The 25,855-nt window shown below is 38.8% G+C and overlaps 1 protein-coding gene across 18 annotated transcripts in view; it reads right to left on the bottom strand.

Annotated features, from left to right (window-relative positions):
* trpm3 (transient receptor potential cation channel, subfamily M, member 3) overlaps positions 1-25,855 on the bottom strand; it is a 144,181-nt gene that overhangs the window by 21,266 nt on the left and 97,060 nt on the right. For 10 of the 18 annotated variants that reach the window (XM_084947337.1, XM_084947335.1, XM_084947334.1 and 7 more), the window contains exons 7-14: positions 23,676-23,850; positions 23,210-23,333; positions 12,619-12,691; positions 7,315-7,415; positions 6,867-7,001; positions 6,733-6,783; positions 2,068-2,103; positions 1,765-1,905 (exon numbers count right to left, since the gene is read on the bottom strand). In XM_084947337.1, coding sequence (XP_084803463.1) covers positions 1,765-1,905; positions 2,068-2,103; positions 6,733-6,783; positions 6,867-7,001; positions 7,315-7,415; positions 12,619-12,691; positions 23,210-23,333; positions 23,676-23,850 — 836 coding nt within the window. The remainder of the gene's footprint in view (positions 1-1,764; positions 1,906-2,067; positions 2,104-6,732; positions 6,784-6,866; positions 7,002-7,314; positions 7,416-12,618; positions 12,692-23,209; positions 23,334-23,675; positions 23,851-25,855) is intronic. The other 8 variants (XM_084947336.1, XM_084947338.1, XM_084947349.1 and 5 more) reach the window with 1 other exon arrangement.

Here is a 25,855-nt window from a genome sequence, read left to right as displayed (position 1 = left end):
CTTCACTTTTTAAGCACAAGACTTACAGGCCATGAAGATCCTTTAAACAGAGTAAATCACTGACTTTTATTTGCATGCTTCAAAATGGAACCGATACTTAGGGATAGCACTTTGTGCTCATTTGAGAGACTGTATATATGGCAATAATATCCAATCCTTTTTTGCTTGCATGTATTAAATGAATTTATATTTGTAGATCTGGTACAGTACTGTGTATCTGCATTAAAGCAGAGCATGTATGAATTATGTATTCATGAGCCATCATCTGAGTTGATAAAAATAACCCAAATCTCTTGTGGGGATTCTGATATCTACATCTATTTCAAGACTTTGTTCTTCCTTAACATGTGTTTATGTGTGCATGCACATAACTATGTGGCTGTGCATTCACTTGATCTAGAAAATCCCAGTTAAAGTGGAGGTGACTCTGTCTTTCTTTGTCTCTCATTTTGCCTTCTTGCTCTGTCTCTCCTGTTTCTTACCTCAAACGTTATCTGTGCCTTTCCAGCTGCTTTGTGGCTACCATGCAGTCTTGTACAGTAAGATAAACAGATGCACAAAGGTTCACATACACACTTGCACACAACGCTCACAATCACACGACTGAATGTGCAAATACCAAAGTGCATCATTAAGTACTGTGTTTTATACAGTTATGCATGTTTACATTTTCCTCACAAGTGTGCAGGTTTTCGAGGCAGAATGAGAAAACAGAATGTGAAATGTATATAATGTGCAACATGTGCAGCAGTATAAAACACAACCATCAAACAAAGCACGATTTCAGAGATCACTTTGTCACTTTGGTTGTGTGTACTAATCACCAAGATAACTTGCTGGTGGGGTTGTAATGAACTGTGTGCAGTTTGATGATGATGACGGCACATAATGAAGAGCAACTGCTACACAAAGATGATTTGTTGCATTAGGCTTATGATAGGGCATGCTGTGTTCCTACTTTACTTGATGTTTAAATGAATAACAGGGGAAGCAATGCTCATATATTTAACCTGTGCTGATCAACAGCACCCTAACACACAAATAAAAGCTAAATTTGTGTAAGTATGTGCATATTAACTAAATTCTTCTCCGTTGAAACCCAAAATCAATCCCTTAAACATATTGGTGCCTTTTTCTAATTTCAGGCAATTACACTTACATAAGTAATTATGCACTTAGATATATTTAGATAGCACCAAATCACAGGCTTGGTGACACTGGGAAGGAAAAACTCCCTTTTAACAGAAAGAAGTCTCCAGCAGAACCAGGCTCAGGGAGAAGAGTCCCTCTGCTGTGACCGTGGGGGGATTTTTGTGATAAATTCAAAAAGTGCAGCATAAATGTTGGACTCAGTCATTTTTATTCCTACCTATTTTTCTGCTGTACTTTCAGACTAATGTTTTTCTGGAATTGGTATTGATAAAAAACAAAATTACTAAAAACCGCTCCCATCTTTTTGTCCAAAAAAAGTCACGTGTCTCACTGACGTCCCACTGCAGATCTCCTTTTCTGCCATTTGTCAGGTTAAAATCATCAAAACTTGCATCCAAAAGTTAATTAATTACCATCCGCAAAGCGCAGCTGACCTTTAGACTCTCTGATAACTATGTTAGTATAAGAAATATACTGCAATTTGCTGTTATTATCCTCTCATCCTTTGATAATGAGGCTCATTTAGCTGGTGCTGCTCCTTGGATTAATGACAGTAGATCTGAAATTGATTAAACACTAAGAGGATAATTCAGGTGAGACTCATTCACTCACCCTCTTGGGTCCGAAGAGGTTATGGTATAGAGTTCGGAACCTCTTCCTGGTGTAGTTACACCGATATGCCCCGCCCATGAGGTATTCAATGACCAGTCCAATGTCAATGAGGCTGATCCGGTAGTCCGGGGGCAGGTTTCCCTAAAAACCAAACAGGGTTAACAGGCAACGACCCACACCGACTGATTAACACGAAGGGAAACAAGAGTACAAAACAAAATCACACAGCCATATACACTCACTGCACAAAATCCATATCAAACTGTTTTTGGCTATGAAAGAAAACTTGATTATCTGATTCACCTTGAAGTAGATCCAACTGAACCCTGGATACTCTTGCTTGGAAAGAACACATAATGTCAGTGAATAAACGGCATGATCAGCAAGAGCAGGAGAAATGAGATACACAGAAACTCTCGGGCAAGATCTCTCTTCCAGTCTCTTTAATAAATTGTTGTCTCAACCAGACTGTTGTTCTGTTTGGCTTTTGATATTTACATGGGTCTTGTTTTCCATGTAGAAACATGAAACAGTTTTATCAATACTGTAAGCAAAAAAAATGAAAAAATGGTTGTTTTTTTTTAAAAAAAGGATCACAGTTTCAGGGATCCTATTACTCTTTCTACATGTGACACGATAAAGCCCCAAAGTGCAAGTCTTTTATATTCAATAAAGGAGCTGAAAATGAGGAGAGAATTAAATCTCAGGTGCCGCGTGAATTAGAGAGTGTAATTTCTGAGGACAATTACAAAGCATGTAAAAAAAAAAAAGTGAATGATTTGTCATAATTTGCATTTAGGCATATAATGAGATCTTCACAGTGAGGTTCAATGCAGTCTCGAGGAGAAGAAAGGAGAAGGAAAGTATAAATGACTCATTAGCCTGGAAGAGAGTGGAAAGAAAGACGGACAGCTATTAACATGGAAGGTGAGACTCACTATTGAAACAGAAGCACCTTCACATGTGGACTATAACCATGTCGACACTCGCTACTCCTCCTCATGCCCTCAACATCAACCCTGCAGCAATTACCCTGGCAGCCACTGCTCCTTTGAGACACCAGTTACCTGTCGTGACTGTTCTTCAATCAGATGTGGTATCCTAGAAATCCACTGTGTGCTACTCATCACTGTTTCATGGATGAAAATAAGTATATCCACTAGAAACTGTTGACTTTTTTAGCACTTGTAAATGAGAAAGCATTTGAGTCTAAAATGTGGTTTCTTTATCTTTTCTAACATTTAATTGCTAACAATTACTTGATATTCTTCTGTGGTAAAAGTAAGTACAAAAAACCCAACACAAAAGACTTAAATAGGATTAACCTCTGTGTGCTCAAGGGAATTTGTAAATTTAAAGGCATAAATCTTTCCGTTTTCTTGCAGTCACCGTTTCAAATTTCTCCCACAATTTTTTTTTTTTTGATGCAATTCAAATCTGAGACCAGAGAACATTACTCCAAAAATCTTTTACCTATACAAACCTGTGAAAAACTAAATGCACCCCATGATTCTGAATCTTGTAGAACTGCTTAAGTTCAAGTAATAGTTTTCTAAATGAGTTCATCAGTCTTTCACATTGCTGTGGAAGAATTCAGCCCCATTCTTCTTCTGTCACAGTTCATGTGACAAAATATTTGGAGGCAGTTAACTGAGACTGCTCACTGCCTAAATTTACTGAGGCTGCCCAGTTGAACGATTTAATTCAAACAATTTAGAGACCTTTTTATGTCCCTTGTTAGACTTGTAGGTATTTACAGGACTCTGGACTGGACTCTGCTAATGCATCTCAAAAAATGAGAGTATTGTGAAAAACGTATTTTTCATTGTAATTTAATTCAAACAGGTAAACTTTAATTTAAATGTAAAGTAAATTATTTCAAGTCAGATGCTAAGTGCTGCTGGAAAATGAAAAGTAATAAGCATTTCCATGAAGATGGAAGCATGAAATGCTCTAAAATCTCCTGGTAGATGGCTGTGTTGACTTTGGACTTGATAAAACACAATCCACCGACGACAACCAACAACTGCAGATGATCCCAAATCATCACAGACTGCAGAAACTTCACACTGGACTTCAGACAGCTTGGATTCTGTGCCTCTCTTCAGACTCCTTGACCTTGATTTCTAAATCTAATACAAAATTTACTTTCATCTAAAAAAAAAAAAGAACTTTGCACTTCTGAGCAACCATCCAGTTCTTTTTTTCTCCTTGGGCCAGGTAAGAGACTTCTAATATTGTCTCTTGTTCAGGAGTGGGTTGATATTAGAAATGTAACAGTTGAAAACCTTTTCCTAAAAACATCTGTGCGTGGTGCTCTTGATGCACTGATACCAGCCTTTGTCCAGTCCTTGTGAAGCTTTCCCAAGTTGCTAAACTGACTTTTCTTGACAGTCTTCTCATTTCTGTTTTTGTTAACTTTTCCTTTCCAGGCAACTCTTCATTAATGTGCTTTGCTACAGCACTCTGCAAACAGGCAGCCTTTTCTGAGGCTTACCCTCCTTGTGGAAAGTTATCTGGACAACTGCTAAGTCAGCAGGCGTCTCTGTGATTGTGGTTGCTCTCACAAATATTTATACTGTATTTATACTGTTTGAATAGTGATTTGCTCAAATCTGAAATTAAATATTTTAATTAGTATTTTCACGAGCTATAAGCCATAATAGGAAAATAAAAACAAAAAGGGAACTTTTTCACACTATGATAAGTTTTTGAGATGCACTAGCATGTTGTTTGTTTGACTTTATCACCTTTACCTGAAGACAAATTTTCAAAGAGGATCAATGATGTTGGAAAAGTCATGGCATGTACTTTTTAAAAAAAAATAACTTCAATAATAATTGTTCTCCACTCTCTTACACTAATAAATGAATGTGCAGTATATACACATGTACCAGCAAGTAGCTGTTGATCCCTCCTGTAATTGGTGTTAAAGGTCAAGCTAATAGCTTCTATGAATACACTATGAGCTCTTACAGAACAGTTCTTAATATTCTTGTGTAGTTAGCTTTGAGTCATAGCGGACATACTAATGATTAACTGAAATTTGCCTCTAACATTTACGGCTATAGTTTAAACCAGGTGCTTTGACAAAGGTACCTTTTGTCAAACTATGTGAACCTCTCTGATGATAATTGTAAAGACATTGGTGAAATATATACTGTGCTGTGTACTGGATCCACATTTCTTACCCTTCTTAGCTATCGCCTGAGCTCTCAGTTTGTAAATAGCAAAGCAAACTGAGGGTAAAAAGCACACTGCTACTACATTAGGATGCCTTCCCAACCTCTGTTTGAAAAGCAACACTAAAGCCACAAACTGTACATAAAGCTACAATGTTCATTTACTCTGCTATTCATTTGATTATTTACTAGGTGTAGTACAGAAACCCATTTCTATGACGATCCCTTTTCTTGATCTGCAGACTGAACTTGAATACAGCCTGCATTCACCCATAGCGCTGATATTAGCAAAATACCTGCAATTTAAATCTAATTAATAGCCATTAAATGCCAGCGGTAAAGCCTAATAGTCTTCAAAGACCAATGAGAAAGAAAGGAAGCAGCTATGACATGAAGATCTAAATTTAAATCTAATTAGCACCATACCATGATAGAACAGTGACACACAAACACTCAGCAACACTATTGCAATTACACACAGCTCTGCAGAAAGGAGATGGTAACGTTATGCCATGCACTACAGTGTATGTTTTGCACATTGGTGAAATGGTGCAGTGAGATGGCAGTTACTGTACGCTGCGTGTTCCTGCTTTCTACACCAGCATGAGATCGAAGTTTGTGCAAAGATAGGGGAAGAAGTAAAGGAGGGGAGATTACAGATACTTTCAGAGGCGCATGTGGCGTCACTGCAATTAGTAACACTATAATTAATGAGCATGTCTCCATGCTAATGGTAATGGTTGTTGACCTCTCTATCATCTCTCAAAACTATAATATGTGCTGAATGTAAAATATATGCTGTCACCTTTTATCATGAGCAATTTTAAGGCACCATAGAAGGTTTTTTTTGGGGTTTTTTTGCTATCTAATATATAGTAAACATTAAAAAAAATAAATAAATCAGATTTTACACTGGTTTCAGAGGAAAAGAAAAAAAAACCCTGTGTAGGCAATGACATGCCAGAGCTTTTTCTATCATTTTACACATTTTTTCCTTACAATTTAAGCCCAAAGTCATGCGGACACATTTTTTAATGTACTGAAGCAGCATTTCTTTATCATGTACAAAAACTGAGACGTGCTGCTGAAATTACACTTCTTTTTCCTATATTAAAATATCTCACAGATTAAATGTGTAGTTACACTTCTTCACACTGGTCGGCCCACGTAAGATCACGTAAGTGGGGACATGTGGCCCACAATGTAAAATGACTTTGATATCCCTTATTTAAATGTTATAAATGTGTTTTTCTATCACCCCCCGTAAGCTCTCTGAATCACCTTGTGTCTCAACTATCACTATTCAAGAAATCAAGTTACAGGCCATTTAAAATACAAGTTAAAACTAAAACAAACTGTGGGACTACTAAGCTCTTCAGCCTTGCAGCATTTCCATTGTGGTCTCACTTTGCTCAGTATTGCTCCGAGTTCTGCGGATAAAACAATATTTAATACATGTAGTGTTTGTTTACCGTGGTGGTGTGTGCCTTTGATAAAGAAAGGAGTAAACTGAGGAATCATGAGAGGGATGAGAGTCGTGCACAGCACTACACAGCCACTGCAGCCCGCAACTCCAGCTGAAAAAGAAAAGCCGGCCGGCATCTATTTGCAGTTTACAGCAACTAGTGCAAAATGTAGATATATACGGAGTGATGCAAACAGCATAACAACACACACCACAAAAAAAGCAACTGCAACTCTATGGAGTCAAACTTGTCTTCTTTAATATACCACATTCCCATACTGAACAGCAACAGAGCTACTGGGACGGCAGTGATGGTCATACCTTTTTGACATCTCTGACGAGGTGGTACAGCGTGTTTGATGGTCCATGGCGCTGTTGAAAGAAAGAAAAAAGTAACAGAATGAGGTTTGTTTGTTTTTTAAAGCGTGTTTTCAACACTTTATGCTTGTCATTACCGTGTTATAGAGCTCCTCCAGCCTGGAAAGAGTGAGGAAACGGTGCATGCTGACTCCATTTTCAATCAGTAGCTTGACAAAGTCAACTCTGTCCAGAACTAAGGCATCCAGCATCGCCTGCTCCAGGGAACCAACCTAGGACATACACAGTATACAGTGATATCACATCCTATACACAAGAACTGTATCAAGTATTTCTTCTCATGTAAACAACTTTGAGCATCATGAGCTATTATTGTTATAATTATTAGAGCAGTATTAGCATTAAGTTCAAATTCAACTACTGTGAAACTCAGAGTTGAGACACAGTTTTTTTTAACAGCCTGTTTCATCGCATCAGTGCGAATAAATCAGGTTCAAACATCCTGTGAATATAAGTAATAACACAGTATGTATATATCACATATACATCACATATATTCTGGTTTATACTGTATCTGCTTCTTACAGGCCACTGCTGTCCGTAGATGAAGATCTGACTCCGTGCGATGTCCACTCTGTTCCACGCCAAAGCCAAACTCAGCTGATCTGGGGCTGAAGCATTAGCACCTGGTATGGATTGTTACACATACAAGTTTTTCTTTAGGAGAAAAACAGCTAAAAATATATGTATATATTCTAGTATATCCTCACTGCCACATCTATATCTTTGATCAATATACCAACATTAATATGTCAGAGTCAACCAAAATAAATAATTTTTTATGATTATTCTAAATGGACATTGTGTTGATTTATTACTCTGCAGAATTTGTATATTTGTAAAGTGCTGCAGTGGGACTGCCAAGGTTAACGCTCATGAATTATTTTGCTGAAGTGCTTGGCTAAACTGCAAAATGTTATTGTGACAAGACGAAGGTTTGGTCTACTTGAAGCTCTTTTGAATAGTATTGTGCCTTTGCTGCGCTTGTCGTCTGTAAAACAGAAGAACCCGTCTATGCTCACTGATATAAGCATTTCTTTAACACTCTAACTCATCCCTGCAGAAAATGTGGACTACACATTTTTCCTTTGATTTCTGTGTCCAAAAACATTTACAGTACTCTGATCCTTCACTTCGATACTCCAGAAAACATATCAGTAACATAACTAGAGGACAAAGTAAAAGAACTCCACTGTATACAAATGCAAGATTAAAATGATAATAATAATAACAAAAGAGTGTGAGTGGATTAAATTGAGTGTAATGCTGGGTGGAAAAAAATACCTTGTTTACAAGATTTGTGTAAATCTGTTGAGCTATTTTTCTCTAAATGGTGACTGTGACTGAAATTAATATCATAATGGAATTGCACTGTGGTTCGAATGTATTCATGGACTCCTGTCATTTCCTTTTTCTCTCCCCTCTTGTTTTCTGTCGTCTAATATTTTGGAATTAACTCAGTTTTTCAAGGTTGCATTAAAAAAAAAGCACTTACAGCATTTGAAGTGACTAGACAGTCAGTCCATGAGAGATATTATTTTTTGTCGTTGTACCTGTTTGTACCAACACATTTCAGCAAATGCTGACTAATGAGATGTAATTCAAGATCACAGCTTGCTGTTCCCAACAATACTTTAGCGTAGTGCAAACAGAAAACAAGAAAAACACAAAGGAAGAAATTGATTTTTTTAGCCTTCTGACAAATCAACTGTAAGTTAAAGCACAATAATATCCCCGGTTTGACAAGATGGTGTGATTTGTATTAAGAATCCCAATATCATCACTTTACAGCCTGCTCTCTCTGACTTCAAGGCTTGTGCTGCATCACTAGAGCTTAATGGAGTGAGTTCTGACTGAGTCCTACTGATAATAAGCAGTGCCCACTAATAGGAGTTTTAGGGGATATATGTATATATTAAAAGGAAAGGAGGTCCTGCTTTATCAAAGGCCTGTGACTTCATTCTCTCTGCCTGCAGGGTTGGACTGAAGTCAACTGACTTTGTGTACCCAATCTTTAGGATATTGACTACCCCAGACAGCAGGCCATCAATTACTCCCACCTCACCACACTTGCACCATCTGTGTGTAGTTGTTGTTTCCTCTCTGCGATGTCTCCTTCCACTTCTTTTAATCTTTCTATCTTTCTTACAGAGGCTCGCGCTCACCCCTTAAATTCTCTTTCTTCGATTCTTGCTCAGTTCGCTCCACTCTGTGCATTCCTGACTGTGATGTTTTGTTTTTTTTGTTGAGCCCCAGGCAGTGGCTTAGTTCCTTGGCGAAGGAGTCTAATCCAGTGTTTTAAAAAGCTCTCAGGCAGGATGTGACCGATTTCATTTTACACTAAAAGCCTTGAACACATCTCATTCATGCAGCTGCAGAATGAGAATTGCATCTGAAATGGCCCCCGTGCTGTTGACCATAAGACAGTTTTGCCCCTAACTCATTCTTAATTTTTCTAATTTCTTTTTAATTATGTTCTTTTTGCTATTTTGCCTTTTTGCTCTTTGATTTCACATTCTTCCTTCACTTATTCACAAAAGCTTCTCTAACAATGTGAATAGACATGAATAGCAGATCTCATTAAACACAATAACCTTATGTATATATAGAAAAGGTAACAGAATGGGAGAAAAAGAGTTTGGAATGCAGATAATTAATGGATGGGCCAAAGAAATTCATCATCACTGCAAGCTACTCTTTTGCACTTTTTCCTTGTCTGTGGACTGGCATGTTCCTCTAGGGAACAATTCCTGAGACAGCCAATCATATGTGTTGAATTTCTAAGCACTCCCACAGGAATCACTGATCCTTGGCATGCAGGCATGATGTCTGTACTTCTAGTCTCTAGTGTGTGTGTGTGTGTGTGTGTGTGTGTGTGTATGTGTGTGTGTGTGTGTGTGTGTGTGTGTGTGTGTATGTGTGTGTGTGTGTGTGTGTGTGTGTGTGTGTGTGACAGGAAGAGAAAATGCATGCAATCTCCTGTGAGCATAGAAGAAGCAACAGAAACCACAATCAATACAACCTGCTGAACAACCAATTGAGCAAATGGATCCATGGATCCCCTCTCTCTCCCACTCGTGTGTGTGTGTGGTTTATGTTGGTAATTTTTCATTATTATTAACAAATGTACAGGAATTTGTTACAGAACAGCTTGAATATGAGCCTTTTTACAACTGTACGCTCATAAACCAAAGCATTATGTCCACTCACAGTCAATGTATTGGATCTAGGAGAATGGGAAGTTGTAAAAGACTGAGCATTTTTTTTCCAAGTTCCAAATTTTTGTGCCCAGACAACTGTTCAGAGCATCTCAAAAATGGCAGTACTTGTGAATCATTCATGGCCAGTATTAATGAATACTTACAAACAGTGATTTGGAGAGGAACAAACCATTAAACAGGAAAGGGCTGTTGTGGGATATACCCTAAAAATGTAAACTTCTCAGTGCCAGAGCTACTTTAGAAGTCTTGTAGTCCATAACTCAGTGGGTGTGAAGTGTTTTACTGTCACAGCAAAGACCAACAGCACATGACGCAGGGCTGGTCATAATGGTTTGTTCTTCAGTGTTTCTTTGTGCATATTTCAGTGTCAGTCCTCATGTTGTCATGCTGATTAAATAGAATGCGTTGCAGTGTGATAAATGGAGGAGGAAACAACAAGGATATGAGCCTTTAAATCACTATTAGTTTGTCTCTGAGGAGCAATTTATGAGATATTTTATAAGGTGATCTGACGTGCAGTCCCAGAGTACTCAGTGTTTCTCCTTTAAAAGAGAGTTTAAACTCCTCGTGGTCCAAATCTTTTGGCCATGACAGCAGCCCTTGAATGGCCATGCCACAAAGTTCTGTACATGTGTAAATATAAGATATTTTACAACATGAGCTGTGCTTAGATGATATATGGCTTTCACAAAGAACTTTTTTACCTCATGAAAATGTATTTCATAAGTGCAACTTAAATGCAAATATATTCTTCAAAGAAAATGCCACAAAAGACAGGGCATTTACCGAGGACTGGCAGTGTCATCCTGGAATTACTTGTCTCTGGCCACAGAGGTAATGAGCAGCTGTGTTTGCGCTAATTGATGATTTTACAGGTGTTATTTTTATCTCAGGTTTTTAATTAGCATACAAAATGAGAAAGCTGAGCTCACTGTAAGCCTGCCTGTAATGGCTTTAATACTGTAGCTGTTGGGAAACTAGAGCTGCAACCCCCTTATGTTTAAGTAATTACTTAAACAATTAGACACCTAAATATACACTCACCACTCACTTTGTTAGTTACACCTTGATAGCATTAGATCTGACCACCTTTTGCTTTCAGGACTGACTGAATTCATTATTGCATATATTCAACAAGGTGCTGGAAATACTCCTCAGAGATTTTGGTCCATATTGACACGATAGCATAGTTGCTACAGATTTGCTGGCTGCACATCGATGATGTGAATCTTCCGTTTCACCAGATCCCAAAGATGCTCTATTGGATTTAGATCTGGTGACTGTGGAGACCATTTGGATACACTGAACTCATTGTCATGTTCAAGAAAAAAGTTTGAGGCGATTTGAGCTTTGTGACGTGTCATCATGCTGAAAGCAGCCATCAGAAGATGCTTTATACTGCATGTGGTCATAAAGGGATGGGCATTTTCGGCAACAATACTTAGGTGGCTTGTGCCATTTAAACCATGCTCAGCTGGTACTAAGGGGCACCAAGCAAGCCAAGAAAATACCGCCACACTATTATACCAGCACCAGCAGACTGATCCATTGATAAAAGGCAGGAAGGCTCAATGCTTTCATGCTGTTTACGTCAAATTCTGACTCTACCATCAGAATGTTTTGGCAGAAATCTAGACTCAACATAACAGGCAAAGTTTGTCATATCTATAGACACAATTCTGGGGTAACTGTTGATGTTCTGAGCTGACAGGCACCTGGTCTTCTGCTTCTGGAAAACCATCTGCTACCAGATTTGATGTGTCTTACGTTTTAAAGTGTTCTTCTGTACACGTTGGCTGTATAATCATTATGTGATTTATTGTTGGCTTCCAATCAGCTTGAAGCAGTCTGTCCATTCTGCTCTGATCTCTGGGATCAACAGGGAATTTTCACCCAGAGAAATTCAGCTCACCTGAAATACTCAGTCCAGCCCGTCTTTTTCCAACAACCATGACACAAAGTCACTTAAATGTTAAACCTTTGTTTCCTGTTATGATGCTCAGGCTGAACTTCAGCAGGTCGTCTTGACTCTGTCTATACACCTAAAAGCATTGCGTTGCTGCCATGTGACTGGCTGATGAGACATTTATGTTAACGTGCAGCTGAACACGATCACCTAACAATAATATTTCATCATCTCTGTATAACAAGTGTGTAGGCCGAACCAGCATTCAGTGGAATTATCACAAAAACTAAAAAAGAAAAAAAAATTAGCAAGGTGAAAAGTCGGTCATCTATAACTGCTGGATGCAAACTTGACGATAAGGCGAATACAAAATGTCTACCCATTTCTCACTTCTGTACTGGATCGAAAGCAACTGATAAAATAATATAAAATTTGCTATTATCAAAAAATACTAAATGGAAGAATACGCACAGATTTCTCTGTGTTTTATTCCAGAGCTACGAGGTGTAACCACAGAAACCTGTGTGATTTGAGCAAGTAACTGGAACAGTGTATGAGGAAGGAACGCTTTCTGAAACAGTCATCTTCCTTTCATGTAAAGAAACTGCCAAATAACAACATTTGAGGAGTGAAATTGAAGTCACTCACTGTGGACTCATGCTTCAACAAACACCAAACACACACACGTACCAACATACTCACCTTTGAGTAATGCAGTGAGAATGGCAAGGTCGATGTCTTGATGACCCTCCGATCCCATCCGGAAAACTGTTATCTGTGAGACAATGACCAGACAATGACACACACACACACAGAAGAAAGTCAAGGAGACAGAAAAGCGAGAGCATCTGGGAGTGAGGTGAGGTTGTTCCTGTGAAAGCAAAGCAGCTTTAGTTTTGAGTCATTTGATTCTTGTTGGAGCAAATGTCTTAATGTATGCTCATAGCATATAAAGAAAGTAATATAGCTACATTGTGTGTGCTCTTATTTGCTGGATTAAACTGCTTCACTAAAAACACTTCTGCTGAGGTGCTTGGTGGAGGAAAAGGGGAGAGCTGACGAAATCCTCTCATGTACTGTACGGTAGTCCCCCTCTCTCTTGGCTCTTATAGAGAGAACTCCACAAGCAGCCTGTTCACTGGAAAGAGGGAATGAAGGGATTTGCTGAGGAGGCAACTGAGGAGAACGAGTAAAAACACGAAAGGGAGGAGGTTCAAATGAATAAGAACTGCAGGTTTTCTCCCCTAACACAGTTCATTCTGGTCTTTTTTTCCGCTGTGTCGTACACTTTTCAGATTAGGCTTAAAGGGAATATTTTACTCACTGCCCAGTTTAGATCTTTATTTGCTGCATATTTTACATCATGTGTGAGAATGAACAAATGGTGCGATGGATGCGAGCTAAAGTCAGCTGAGAGGGTAATTTGAGAAATGCTGTGGGTTTTCTTGATTTTTTTTAAAGTCAGAAATAGCAACAGCGCACACGTAATGGCGTTAGCGTGTGGGCACACGTGCTCATATGTGTGCATGTGTGAAAGGCACCTTGTGGGAGCATGAGAGAATCCGTGTTCTGAATGCTTGATGAGCTATTCCTCTAATCCCTTACAACCAGCCATCCATCTCCTCCCACCTCCCTCCCCGCAGCACATCTTCTTTCCCATCTACACCCCCACCCCCACCCCAAATGCCTTCATTTCGTGGGGCTCCGGGAATCCGCAGTCTTTGCTGCTGCTGTTGCCGCTGCATCCCTTGGGCAATGCTGCAATGTTGTAGGCTAACCCTCCTCTTTATCCCTCTATGTCTCGTTCCCGCTTTCACGCTAAGTGAAAGTAATTCAAGTCCACATTGATATTTTACATTATCTGTTTTTATTGGCTCTTTGCTAATTTGAACAAAAACTAATTGCTAATAAGGGTAGCTTTTAGGTGCGTGCATGCTCATGTGCATGTGGTGGTCATGTGCCCATCTAATCATGGGGTCTTTCCGGAGGTGAAATAGAAGTGTAATGAGATGTGAAGGTATCGATTGAGATCTTCTTGATACCAGTGAGTCGCTGGTGCAGAGCGTAATTTCATTAGCTTCCTGGAGTTACAGTGCACCTGTGTGCATTTTCATAGTGTGGCCAGTGGCTTGAGCATCATTTGCCACAATGCCAGACTCATTGCCTGCACTCTAATAGACACTGACAACACATTTAGGGAGCCATCTGTAGATCCCATGTTAAAGTCTTTCCAAGTGTGCGTGCATGACTTTGTGTTTAAGAGACTGATTAGTCTCATCTGTGCTCCTGTGTAGAGGCTTGAAAAAGTCAAATGGCGTATGTGAAATGTGTGACCTTCTGACAACGTGATTTACAGAAATAACTGCTCATACTGACAAAAGGGAAAGAATATCTGAAGGCAGAGAGGGCAGCTAGATCTACAGCTGTTAAGGGTGTGTTTGGGTGCGTGTCTAATTTCAACCAATCTGGCTTTTTGTCCATTATACCCTGTAGTTATCATTAGTGGGTTGAAGAATTCCCCTACAATCACTCCCTGACACACACACACATGACTCTTGGTCAAATTCCTTCAGGACTACAATGAAAGATAATGTGGTAGATGAACGATGATTATAGCTTCTGCTCTCTCTTCCACCCAGCATCTTTTTGTCAATCACTAATCTTACAGCAGCCTCTCACTGGCATGCTGCCCCTTCATCCTTTGCCCACTGCCTCATCCCTCGTCACTCCCTCCAATTACATCCCCAAGGTGACCCCGCGCATATGAGCTACCTGCTATGGCTGGGGAACTGCTGCTCAGAAGCTGAGCTACATATCCTCTGAGACAATGCAAGGCTGCTTTAATCTCAGCAATCCCACAGAGAGTCATCAGTAAATGTGAGCGAAAGTAAACAGGCAGCTTTTCCTTTTTCTCACCTCATACACTGAAAGACGCTCTTGAGTACTTACTGGGAGCAAACAACTTTAGCACAGTGGTAGACACAGTTTCAATATTTTTGCTCTTCCACTCAAGGCATAAATTCACCCATCTGTTGTGGATTCCAGCTGTCTTTTGACAAGAATAGAGGAACTAAGAAAAGATGCATTAATGACAAGAAGAGGGAGACAAGTGGAGGCAGGGATTGAGAGAAAAGGCGGCAGGAAAGAGGAAGCGTGCGTGAAGCAAATGGAAGCCAGAAGGAGCGAGATGTCGTGTTGGCAAATTGAAGATTGATATGTGAAATTAAAGAGGAACAGGCAGGATTCTTGCATCTTCAGAGGTGCTATGCTGCATACCCTGAGGATCAGAAAACAGCTCTTCATACTCCAGCGAGCCGAGCTGATTGCAAAACATTCATCTTCATTTAACAGGCAAAGACCCTGCTGACACTGGCCAAACACACAATCACGGGTTTCCGAATCGTCTTCTGCGGCTCACGCAATAACAATGGTAAAAGTTCAAGTCTGACAAAACTCTGCTAATGGTTTCATCTGGATGAATTTTAAGCATAAATTATTTACATGTATATTTCTTTCTTTCTGGGAGAAACCATAAACCAATAGCTTTCAGTACAGCGAGAAACAGAGGAACGAGGGAAATAAGTTTCTCTACTCATGAAATTTTAAACTGATAAACTGCCCTGCTGATAATGAACCAAGGAATTGTCTCCCTCTGTTTGTGCCTCAAACTCTCTGCGTACCTCATTTTCCATTTGCTATATAGCCAAACCATTTTTCCCCCTGTCTCATCCCTCTCTACATCCCCTCCTCTTTCCCTCCATCTGTCCCTACCATGTTCCCTCCCACTTGCCCTCTCCCTCTCTCTCATGGTCTATTTAAGTCGCTCGTTTGCTCTCATTTTCCTCCTACTCTTTCTTAGTATCTCTTGTAAGGACTGTGGAGGAACATTGTGAGCTGGTGGTTCCTCCTCAATACTTAATCCGAATTAAAGAAACAGAGATGGTTTTACTTTTATTTATACAAAGCTTGGACATACTCTGACAGCCAAGTGGGCTGGGGTGGGGGGTGCAGTAATCACACCAATCACACAACATTAACCCAACTGACACAGTCAGTGTCTAGTCCCATCCTCCCATTACAATGCAATGACCTGCTGGGAATCCCAGGGTTCTGTCATTCATGTGGATGTTACTGTGGGATGTGCTGTCCAAAGCACTGTTAGTTCACCTAGACTTCATAAGGCAGGTGGTTTTAATGTTCATCTGATAGAGAATTTAATATAATATATAAGAAAATAATGACACTGATGATAAAAAGATTAATGATACAGAACAGCAATAATAAGTAAAAAATATGTAGTTGGCAGTTTAATATAAACTCTTTTTTGTGCTTCAGCCTTAAATCTCTTCTGGTTGGTGCCATGAAAGCAAGAAACACCACTCTATGGCTGGCTCAGCGCTATGTCCTGTCATGTGTTCATGTCACTAAAGTCACAGGTGTGAGATATTTATCATCAACCAAGATCAACAAGAGAAAAAAAATGCATAAATAAGAAATCAAAGCATTTTATGTATGTCCCTTATTTAAGTGCCCTTGTTTTATCCCAGCACAGAGTGAGAGCCATTTTGCAGTTATTTATGGTTATGCTACAGTTTCTCTCAGAGTTTACCAGCTCTACTATTACTGCAGAGTGCTACATGCACTAGGACAGGGAGCCTGAAAGGCTTCCTAATTCATCTGCTGGACAGATGTTGACCAATCCCAAATGTCTCTAAGTCTTATAGGAAATAAGTCCCCCAGAAAACCACCCAGCAGACAGGCCTGACCCTCATTTTATTTCAAAGGCAGAGATTAATTCTGTCCAGTTATTCTGTCCAGAATAATGACATTTTAAAAAGCCTGTGGGTTGTAAAGCACTAACAGCAGTGTGAGTTACAATAAAGATAAATTTGGGAAGTCTGAGGTGAATCCTTTCATGCAACTACGCTGCAGTGATATATATTAAGGATCCCCCACCTACCTAACTCTTGTTCTTCACCAAGACACGTTAAAAAGTGACATAGAGCTTGACGTCTGTCAATGCACTAAGTGCATTGACAGTGCATAAGCAAACTTCATTAGCTACACCTTCATTAGCTACACCTGTTCAACTGCTCATTAATGCTAATAGCTAATCAGCCAATGCCAGCATTTTAATGCATGTAGACATATAGATATGGTCAAAATAACCTGCTGAAGTTCAAACTCAGGTTTGGAATGGCAAGAATGATGATTTAAGTGACTTTGAACATGGTATGGCTGTTAGTGCAAGATAGGCTGGCCTGAGTGTTTCAGAAACTGCTGATCTACTGGGATTTTCCCACACCTCCATCTCTAGGGTTTACAGACAAGGGTGTGAGAAAGAAAAAATATCCAGTGAGCAGATGTTCTCTGAGCAAAACTGCCATGTTGATCAGAGGTCAGAGATAATGGCCAGACTGCTTTGACCTGATAGGAAGTCAAGGATCACTCAAAGATCACTTGCAACAACCAAGGTATGCAGAATCGGAATGCACAAGTGAAGAAGGGCCCACAGTAGCAGAAAACCACACGAGTGCCACTCCTGTCAGTTAAGAACAGGAAATGGAAACAGGAAACATGAAACCAGGGATCCACCCTGCCTTGTATAGATCACACAGATGCTGGTGGCCTGAGGGTATGGGGGATATTTTGTCAGCATACTTCTTCTTAGTACCAACTGAGCTTTGTTCAAACACCACAGTCAGCCTGAGTGTTGTTGCTGACCACATGCATCCCTTTATGGCCAAACTGTACCTTTCTGATGGCTACTTCTAGCATTATGAGGTGCCATGCTATAAGGCCCAAAAAACTTTAAACTGGTCTCTTGAACATGATAATGAGTTCACTGCATTCTAATGGCTTCTACATATCTCACATCTGCAGCAACAGTGAGATGCCATCATCTCAACGTGGACCAGAAAGTCCACTTTTGAGTTGAGTCCACGCTAAGGCGTCCTCCCAGCAGATTGTTGAATCTATGTCATGAAGATTTAAAACAGGTCTGAAAGCAAAAGGGTATCCAACCCAGTACAAACAAGACGCAACTAAAGGAAGTGGCTGGTGAGTGTATGCAATAAATTTCATGTGAGAGCAATTTACATCTAACTCAAAAGGTGCATATTAGTCACCAATTAACTTTACCCCTAAACTACCTTGTCTTCATTCCAGCGTGGCAAAAATGTCTTGAAAAAGTGTGTACTTTAGGTCCTCTTCATACAGTATAAAAAACATTAAGTGCAATAAACAAAGGAGAGCCAACAAGAAAATGACTGAAGCACAAACTGTCCACATAAATAAACCAACATGCTGAAAATAAGGTAAAACAAAATAAGACACAGCCTTTCTTTGGTCTTCCTGTTTCTCTTCACTAGACCTCTTCACTACACACACACACACAGCCAGTCACCTGCGGTCTAGATCTTTTCTACTTGGGTGTCTCTGCCACAGAGTCAAAAATCAAAGCAAAGGCCTTCTGGCAGAGAGCCATATAGACTCACAATTGTTCTTTGTCTTTCTCTTCCACACTTGCCCCTTTCAGACCAGTGCAAAGACTCAGGATTAACTCGCTACTGCTTCGGATATGACGACAAGCTTGTTGTGTGATCTGACTACTCCCGTGGGTGTTGGATACTACCTAATTCTATGGGTGCTGAATAATCACTGTAATACCACATTATACTTAGTGCACTTGGTAAATAGTAATTGTAATAGTTTGTGGTTCTACAGAGTTCGCATACAGACAGATCTTTAAGGAGAGATGTACCACAGCTTTCTATCTTTCTATCTTTATCAAGTGAGTGGTTTTTGTGCAGTTTGCATATGGCTAGAAAAGAAAATCTGAGTTTCAAATATTTCCTTAGAAAAGTGAACGGTTTCTATCACATTTCAAGCCTGCTTACAGAACAAATACCTGGGTGTGCATCATCAGAAGTTAGTGAGGGTGGTTTCTTCTTATGTAGCTGCTCTTGGAAAAACCTGGACCCTTCTAATGGTTGTCAAAACACCTTTTTATTGATATATACTGAGGTGTCAAAACTCATTATTAACGGTACAATAAAGTTAAGAGTTTTCAGTCGATACTCAACGCATCACATAAGCAGCAGGTTAGTGGAAAAGCTGGATGTATAGCTGGAGGCATATTACTGAGCTGCAGATCAGTTGTGTTTGGCAGAGCTCAAAACACACAACACAATAATTGTACTGTATTTGTAAAACACATGGTGAAGAAAAGCCCGGAGAGCTAAAAGTACACTTTAGGTTAGTGTTTAGAGCAAGTAAAACGTGAACTATTACGATGTCTTTATAGGCAGCTGGGCAGAAATAGGGAAGCATCTGTTCTGTCATATACTCGTGAAGAAAGCAGCTGAAAAATGCAGCCTGAAATGCATTCTGCAGAGACATGCTGTGAGCGCGAGTGGAAGGGAAGCTCATGTGATGCCTATTAGTTTGGCAAGTTGGGAGGGTGGTAAAATCATCACAGTAAGAGAAACAGAAAGGTAATAGACAGCAGAGAGATAACCATATCCATTTCTCTCCTTTCAAAAAAACACCTTTGATACTCTCTGTATGGCAGATGGTCTACAAAAACTACACTTTTATGAGAGATTCAGAAATTGCTGGGAAATACAAAAGCCAACTTTTTTAATCAAACTTTTATGTCCTTAATAAATGTTGAATTGCACTGTTAAGATTACAAGCCAAGGATGATTATGTCTTTCTGTTTAGTTTTTTCTTCCATTAAGCCTAAAGATGCATCAGTTACACGCACAGGTTTACACAGAAGGTTTATTACCCCTGCATCTGATGACGACCAATTGGTTGCATTTCAAATTGTGTTTTATATATTTTTGTCCAGATATCATCAAACTCATTAAAGCTCAAGTTGGATAAAAGTGAACCAAAATAAATGTTTATTTATAGGTTCTTAAGTTCAGAGAGTGAAACAAGTCAAAAAATTTCATTCTCCTGGACTTGCCCCGAGCCAACAAGCAGGAAACAAAAATCTATAACTTAGATCTTATGTAGGGTCTCTTTCCTAATCTTCCTTTTATTAGCTCATAAATATTTTCTAAGTGCCACAGAGAAACTTATGGATGTGTGTATATCAAACAGGACTGGAATGTTCTGCTAAACCCAAATGCTGTTATAACTTGACTGCAGGTGATTCAGAAACTCTGCAGTCAAGTGTTTAAAGACAGAACACTTTAAGACCTTACTTTGGTTGACTGTCAGTTTCTGTATTTATTTTAAAATTCTTTAACTTGGTTCAAAGAAATTTGTGGAATTGCTTCAGTATTTATGGCTCATATACTTAGTCTGAAGCAGTATGACTCTCAATGTCCTCTGGCACAAGTCCTTCAGTTGTTCCAAAGTGCAGAAGAAAAACCTTCAGCGAGACAGCTTTTAGCGTATTTTTTTTTGCCCCAAGCCAGTGTGCCAGAGGATCTGAGAGCAGCTGGAAGTCTTTAAAAAACAAAAAGTACCTCTTTATGCCGGCTTTTTAGTGTGGTTTATAGAAATTACTTACCTCATATATATATGTGTATATATATATATATATATATATATATATATATATATATACATATATATATATATATATATATATATATATATATATATATATATATATATATATTAGAATATATATTAGAATTATTAGAATTATTGTTATTATTAATTATTTCTGGTTATATATTTCTTATTTTTTTACCTTAAAATCCTTTAATTCACATTTTCAGTTATTTTTATATTCACTTTATGATTTTTTTTTATTGAGGGATTGTTTTATTGTGTGTGGGAGCAGCTGAGCATGAATTTCTTTCAGGATTAATAAAGTTCTGTGAAATTAAATGAAAATAAAATGAATTATTCTTGCGCTCTTATTTTCTTTAATTCTTTTATTAGATTGGTTTCACGCTTTAATTACTAGTTTGTCAATAACCTGTGAAGTGCTTTGATCTGGACTAACCTGTGCATCTGGTGAAATGACAGCTGCTATATAAATAATGTTTAACTCATCCAGTAGTGTGGAGATCACAATGACTGTCCTGCTTGTGGACCGACAGCACTGCAAAGATGCCCTTTTTTATAACAGTTTTGTGAGTTCAGGGAGAGGCTGCGTTGGATTATCTGGGCCTTACAGTTGCTCCTGCTGAATGATTCACATGTCATTGTTCTGCTTTTGTATACTATGTTCAGAGGATCTATTAATTTGAGCATCAGTCAGCCACTGGAACCCCATTGAGGGTGTAATCAATCCACTTACACGCTGCACAGCCATGACCAAAGCTGAGCTGCCTGCAAAAATGCTACATGTATACTATGTGTGTGCATGTACTATATCTATAGATTTTGACTTAATGTAATTATTACACTGACTGAATCACAAAATATGTGTTGGATTCAAGCTCAAGCATTTTACTAAAGTAAAGAAAAGTGTGTGTGTGTGTGTGCATGATACTGATTACAAATTAAAAGGCAAAATGCCACGATCAGCCAGCAGTCCCAAAAATCACTGATCTGGCAAACACTCCCTTCCTTACAAAACATCTAGTGAACTATGTTTAAACCAAATTGGGGCAAAAGCAACCAAGTAGCAAATGACTTAGTACTGCTTCTGGGTGTTTTTGTATCAGAGTGAATATATTGCAGTGTTATGCTGTAAAGTGAGTGTAAGGTTGTGCAGGAGTGCATGTAGATTGGGTGTAACATTGTGGCACACTTTTACTCGCAGCATGTCTTATCTACCCTGCAAAACTGCAAGCCTTGCCACAATTGCATATATGTGAGTGGGTAGAAGGTTAGCTTAAAATGATTCACCATAAAATTACTGTAAATAGGGATATTTATGTTTGCCTTGTCATGTGTCACCAAGTGCTTACTTACAGGAAATTGATGGGTTTCTCTCTATAACATACAATTTTATAACATTATACACTGTGTTAAAGCATAAAGGTGTTCATACCAAATATCGATTTTCCATCTCATTAGAATTTTATATTGCATACCGTACAATTTGCACATGTTTCAATAAATCATTGCACCATTTTCCCATTTTCCTGGAAAAGAAAAAAGACATAAGCAGTGGCTCAAGCCTTTTGCCCTGTACTGTATAATATTTGATTTCAATACAAAACTGAAGTGAAATTACTTAGTCTGAACAATAACTCTCACCTCTCCATCTTCAGTAAGATTTAAATAGCTTTAGAAATAAATGTTGAGGAATGAAATGTCAGATTTTTTTAAAATGTTTTTTTACTGGATATAACTAAAAAAAAAATAAAAACAGAAAACATTAGACAGAGCATAAACATATAACTACAACTAACACAACACTACACTATACCAGCTGCCTTGCTTTACTGACCTCCTCATTTATGATCCAGTCTTTTGAACACATTTATTAACAAAACAGTCTGGTTAATTTGTGCGTTTTGGCTTAACATAACTTTTTAAAGTTAAGCTGATGTTCTCAGGAACAGGATGCACAGTTGAGTTGGACCACTACAGAGTCCTTGGGTATAGCAGTGTATGTAATAGGCTGCCCAGTGGTGTCATTTCTTTTAATTAGGAACATTTAGGTTGAGTTTTTCAGGAACATTCAATAATGTTCACTGTTAACACATTTCAGAAAGTTATGCTAATTTTCTCTGTTTTTGCTAAAGAAATGAGCAGTGCAAATGACTTTTCATTAGTAGATGTGTAGACATAATTATATACAGATACACACAGATAGACATTCCTACTCCACAGACAGTATTTAACAGCATTAATAAGACCTTTGCGTCATGTGACTGCTCTCAAAGGGACTGGGACTCCTTCCCAGGAGTAAAGGATGTGTGTGACTGCATTCCTTCACAAGACATTTGTTCTCGTGGAATGCATTAAAAAGGGGCACAGATTCTCAAGGTGAAGGCCATTTGGTCCTGAACGTCATCTGAATACATTTACATCTACTTGACATGACATGTTTTACATACATAAAAGATGGAGAAATAAGTGCTTCAGTTTCATGATGTAAACATTTCATTAGACAAATCCATATTTGTTCATTTTGGGGCATCTTTATGGAGGTGAATAGTGATAACTATGTTATAAGTTGTTTAATAGTGTATCTGAATGTTGTGTGTTTCTGTGTCAGGTTGCCTGTGCTTTAATGTATCGTGTATATTTTGCTCATCAGCTTGCATTTCCTCCATCAGCACATATGCATTTGCAGCTCTGCATCAATGTGTTTACCACAATGTATATGTGCAAATGCATAAGGAGTGTTTGAGAAGGAGTGACTCACCAGTTCCTTCTTCTTCATGCACTCCATGAGAATGATGAACAGATGTTGAGCCTGTGAGCGGCTGTAGGTGAAAGTCTTCTGAATGGTCACCAGCAACTGGTCTCTTAGAGACTCATTAATTATGCTGCAGAGGCAGAAAGGTGTGGAAAAAGAAAAGAGAGTATCAAGAACAGGGCCAGAGTGATAGGAAAACAGGCAAATTATATCAGAAGGTTAAACCAAGGCTGACTGGAACTCTTAGCTACCAAATCTCTTGAGTCTTTGTTGAAATGTAAATTCTCACATTTGTGTTTTATTAAAGCAAGTTTCATTTTTTCCCCAAGTTTCTGCATACAAACTCACATAAATATTCAAAGATATTTTGATCTAAAACAATCCCTTGACATCTACAGTGCATCCAATTTTTTCATACGCTATTCATGCTTGCCGTTCCACTCCTGTAAAATGTGTACATGTGAGTGCATACCCTCCCTCCTCTGAGTATTTATGTCCGAAGGCCAAGATGTCAGAGGCTCTGCCGCTGCCGTCGCACACCACCACAGGAACTGGAGGAGTGTCCCTGAGGTACTCCAGCACTATAGAGATCACATTAGGACCCCCTTCTACGATCAGTGCCACCACTGGCACACCCTGACCGATACCTACACGTGAAAACAAGTGGCAGCAGGAGAAACAGGAGGGTAAAGAGTGAAAGAATAGAAGAACAAAACAGAAATATAGCTACAAGCAGCCATAGGCAGCCAAGCAGTTCAGCTTAGCTATAAACTCCATCTAAATATGTACAGTATAATTATAGTTAAAGCGCTGTAAGCACTGATTTGGTAGTCAAATGAGGCTTTCATGAAAAAAAAAACTTCAGGCAACAATATATATATTCAGTTTAGTGTCAGCACATAAAAACAATGTTTGATATATGATCACACTTCCGGTTTGGTTTCCTTTTTCGACGGTTTCAAAATCTAATAACCATGTGATATGCTTTCTGACGATAATCTGTACGGTGACCCTGAGAGGTCAAAAGCACTGCAACTTCAGAAAACACCCAGAAATAGAAAAAAAGCTGCAAAAGCACATAAAACACAATGGAAGTTGAATAAAACAAAATGTCACAAAATACAACGGAAAAAATAATTTTTAGGGTAATGTTAATGTGACTGTGGAAGTGACAGAAACCAAAGCGTGTGAAGGACTGCACTGAGTCAAGCTTAAAGGAAAAAAAGACTCGTATATCAATGAAGACTCAGCCCTGGAACCTCTGGTAGTATTGCCAGGTACCAGAACTATTTTTAAGGCTAATACCAACACATGCTGCAATTTCTTTGTGCTTCCTCAAATAGGGTCTTTTTGTCTTTAAACCATTCCTGTAGTTTAACTATCGGTGTGTATTATCTGGCTTCATGGATAGATAAAGCTGGGTATCATTTGAATACCAGTGTGGATGTATGCTATGCCTTCTAATGATAATGCCTAGAGGAAAAAGAAAACATGTAAACTGTAATCAGAACTGGTCCCAGCATGGAACCCTGTGGAACTCCATAATTAACCTTAGTGTGTGAAGAGGATTCTCCATTTGAAAGAACCACTTGGAGTCTGTTAGATAGATCTACCAAGTTTGGCACTGGCAGAGGACAAAAGTCTTTTTGGGATATAACCTTGCTTCTTAGACAGCTTGGCTGGGAAAAGCTTTTAAAAAAACAAAAATCCATATTATAACTTTTATGTGATTTGGTATGAAGATCATGTGTTCCCAGTTTGATAAGACTGAATTCAATTAAATTCTTTATGAAAACCAATATGGCCGACATTCACACCATATTATGCTTTGAGCTTTAGCTGGATGAAAAGCCCCCGACAGTTCCTCATTTTCACAGTCTCAGCTCTGTGCAGTAACACACCTCCATGTTTGACCTGATACTCGAGCACTCACGGTCCAGAAATGAAAGTTATTGAAAGGAATCGGGGAACTATCTAAAAATCTATTTTCTAAACTTCTCTACAATACAGATACTCTGGCAGAAGAACAAAGAGGAAGAAGAAGATGAGAAAAGGTAGAAATGGTTGCCTCTGATGCACTGCCTGGCCCTCAAAAAGGACAAAAAAGTAAAGAGGGAAAGAAGATGGGTATTGAACAGAGGAAAAATATAAAAATAAATAGGCTTCACTACTTGTGTAAACCTGGATCTATAATTGGAAAAAGTGTTCTAAATTTAATACTTGTGATGCCACATGACTATTTTTGTGTCACTTTCTAATCATGGGAGAGAAGTTGTCAAAAAAGCAGCTGAACCAAAAATATCCATCCCACTTAGTGCTTTGTGTTCCTTGCCACACATATAGAGAGAGAGCGAGAGAGACAGGCACAGTGTGTGTGTGTGTGTGTGTGTGTGTGTGTGTGTGTGTGAGTGTGAGTGTGAGAGAGAGAGAGAGAAACAGAGGAAGTGTTTCAGTGATCCCTGTTCTCACAACAGAGATCTTTGTCTCTTAATCATGGCTTTTCAGGGTAATATTTCATAATTTTCAGGTGTGTTTTCTATATGCAGTGAGACATATGGGAGAACACTGTAAAAACTGCAGTTAAATTTGTAAATTTCAAAGTTATATCACAAAAGTCTCAGAGAAATTTACTACTTTTGTCTGTTCCTCTCT

This window comes from Perissodus microlepis, chromosome 12, assembly GCF_051167445.1.
Source record: "Perissodus microlepis isolate ML-2025 ecotype Zambia chromosome 12, ASM5116744v1, whole genome shotgun sequence".
Lineage (NCBI taxonomy): Eukaryota > Metazoa > Chordata > Actinopteri > Cichliformes > Cichlidae > Perissodus > Perissodus microlepis.
Note: the sequence above shows the minus strand (reverse complement) of the source record. Positions and strands in the feature narration are given on the sequence as shown.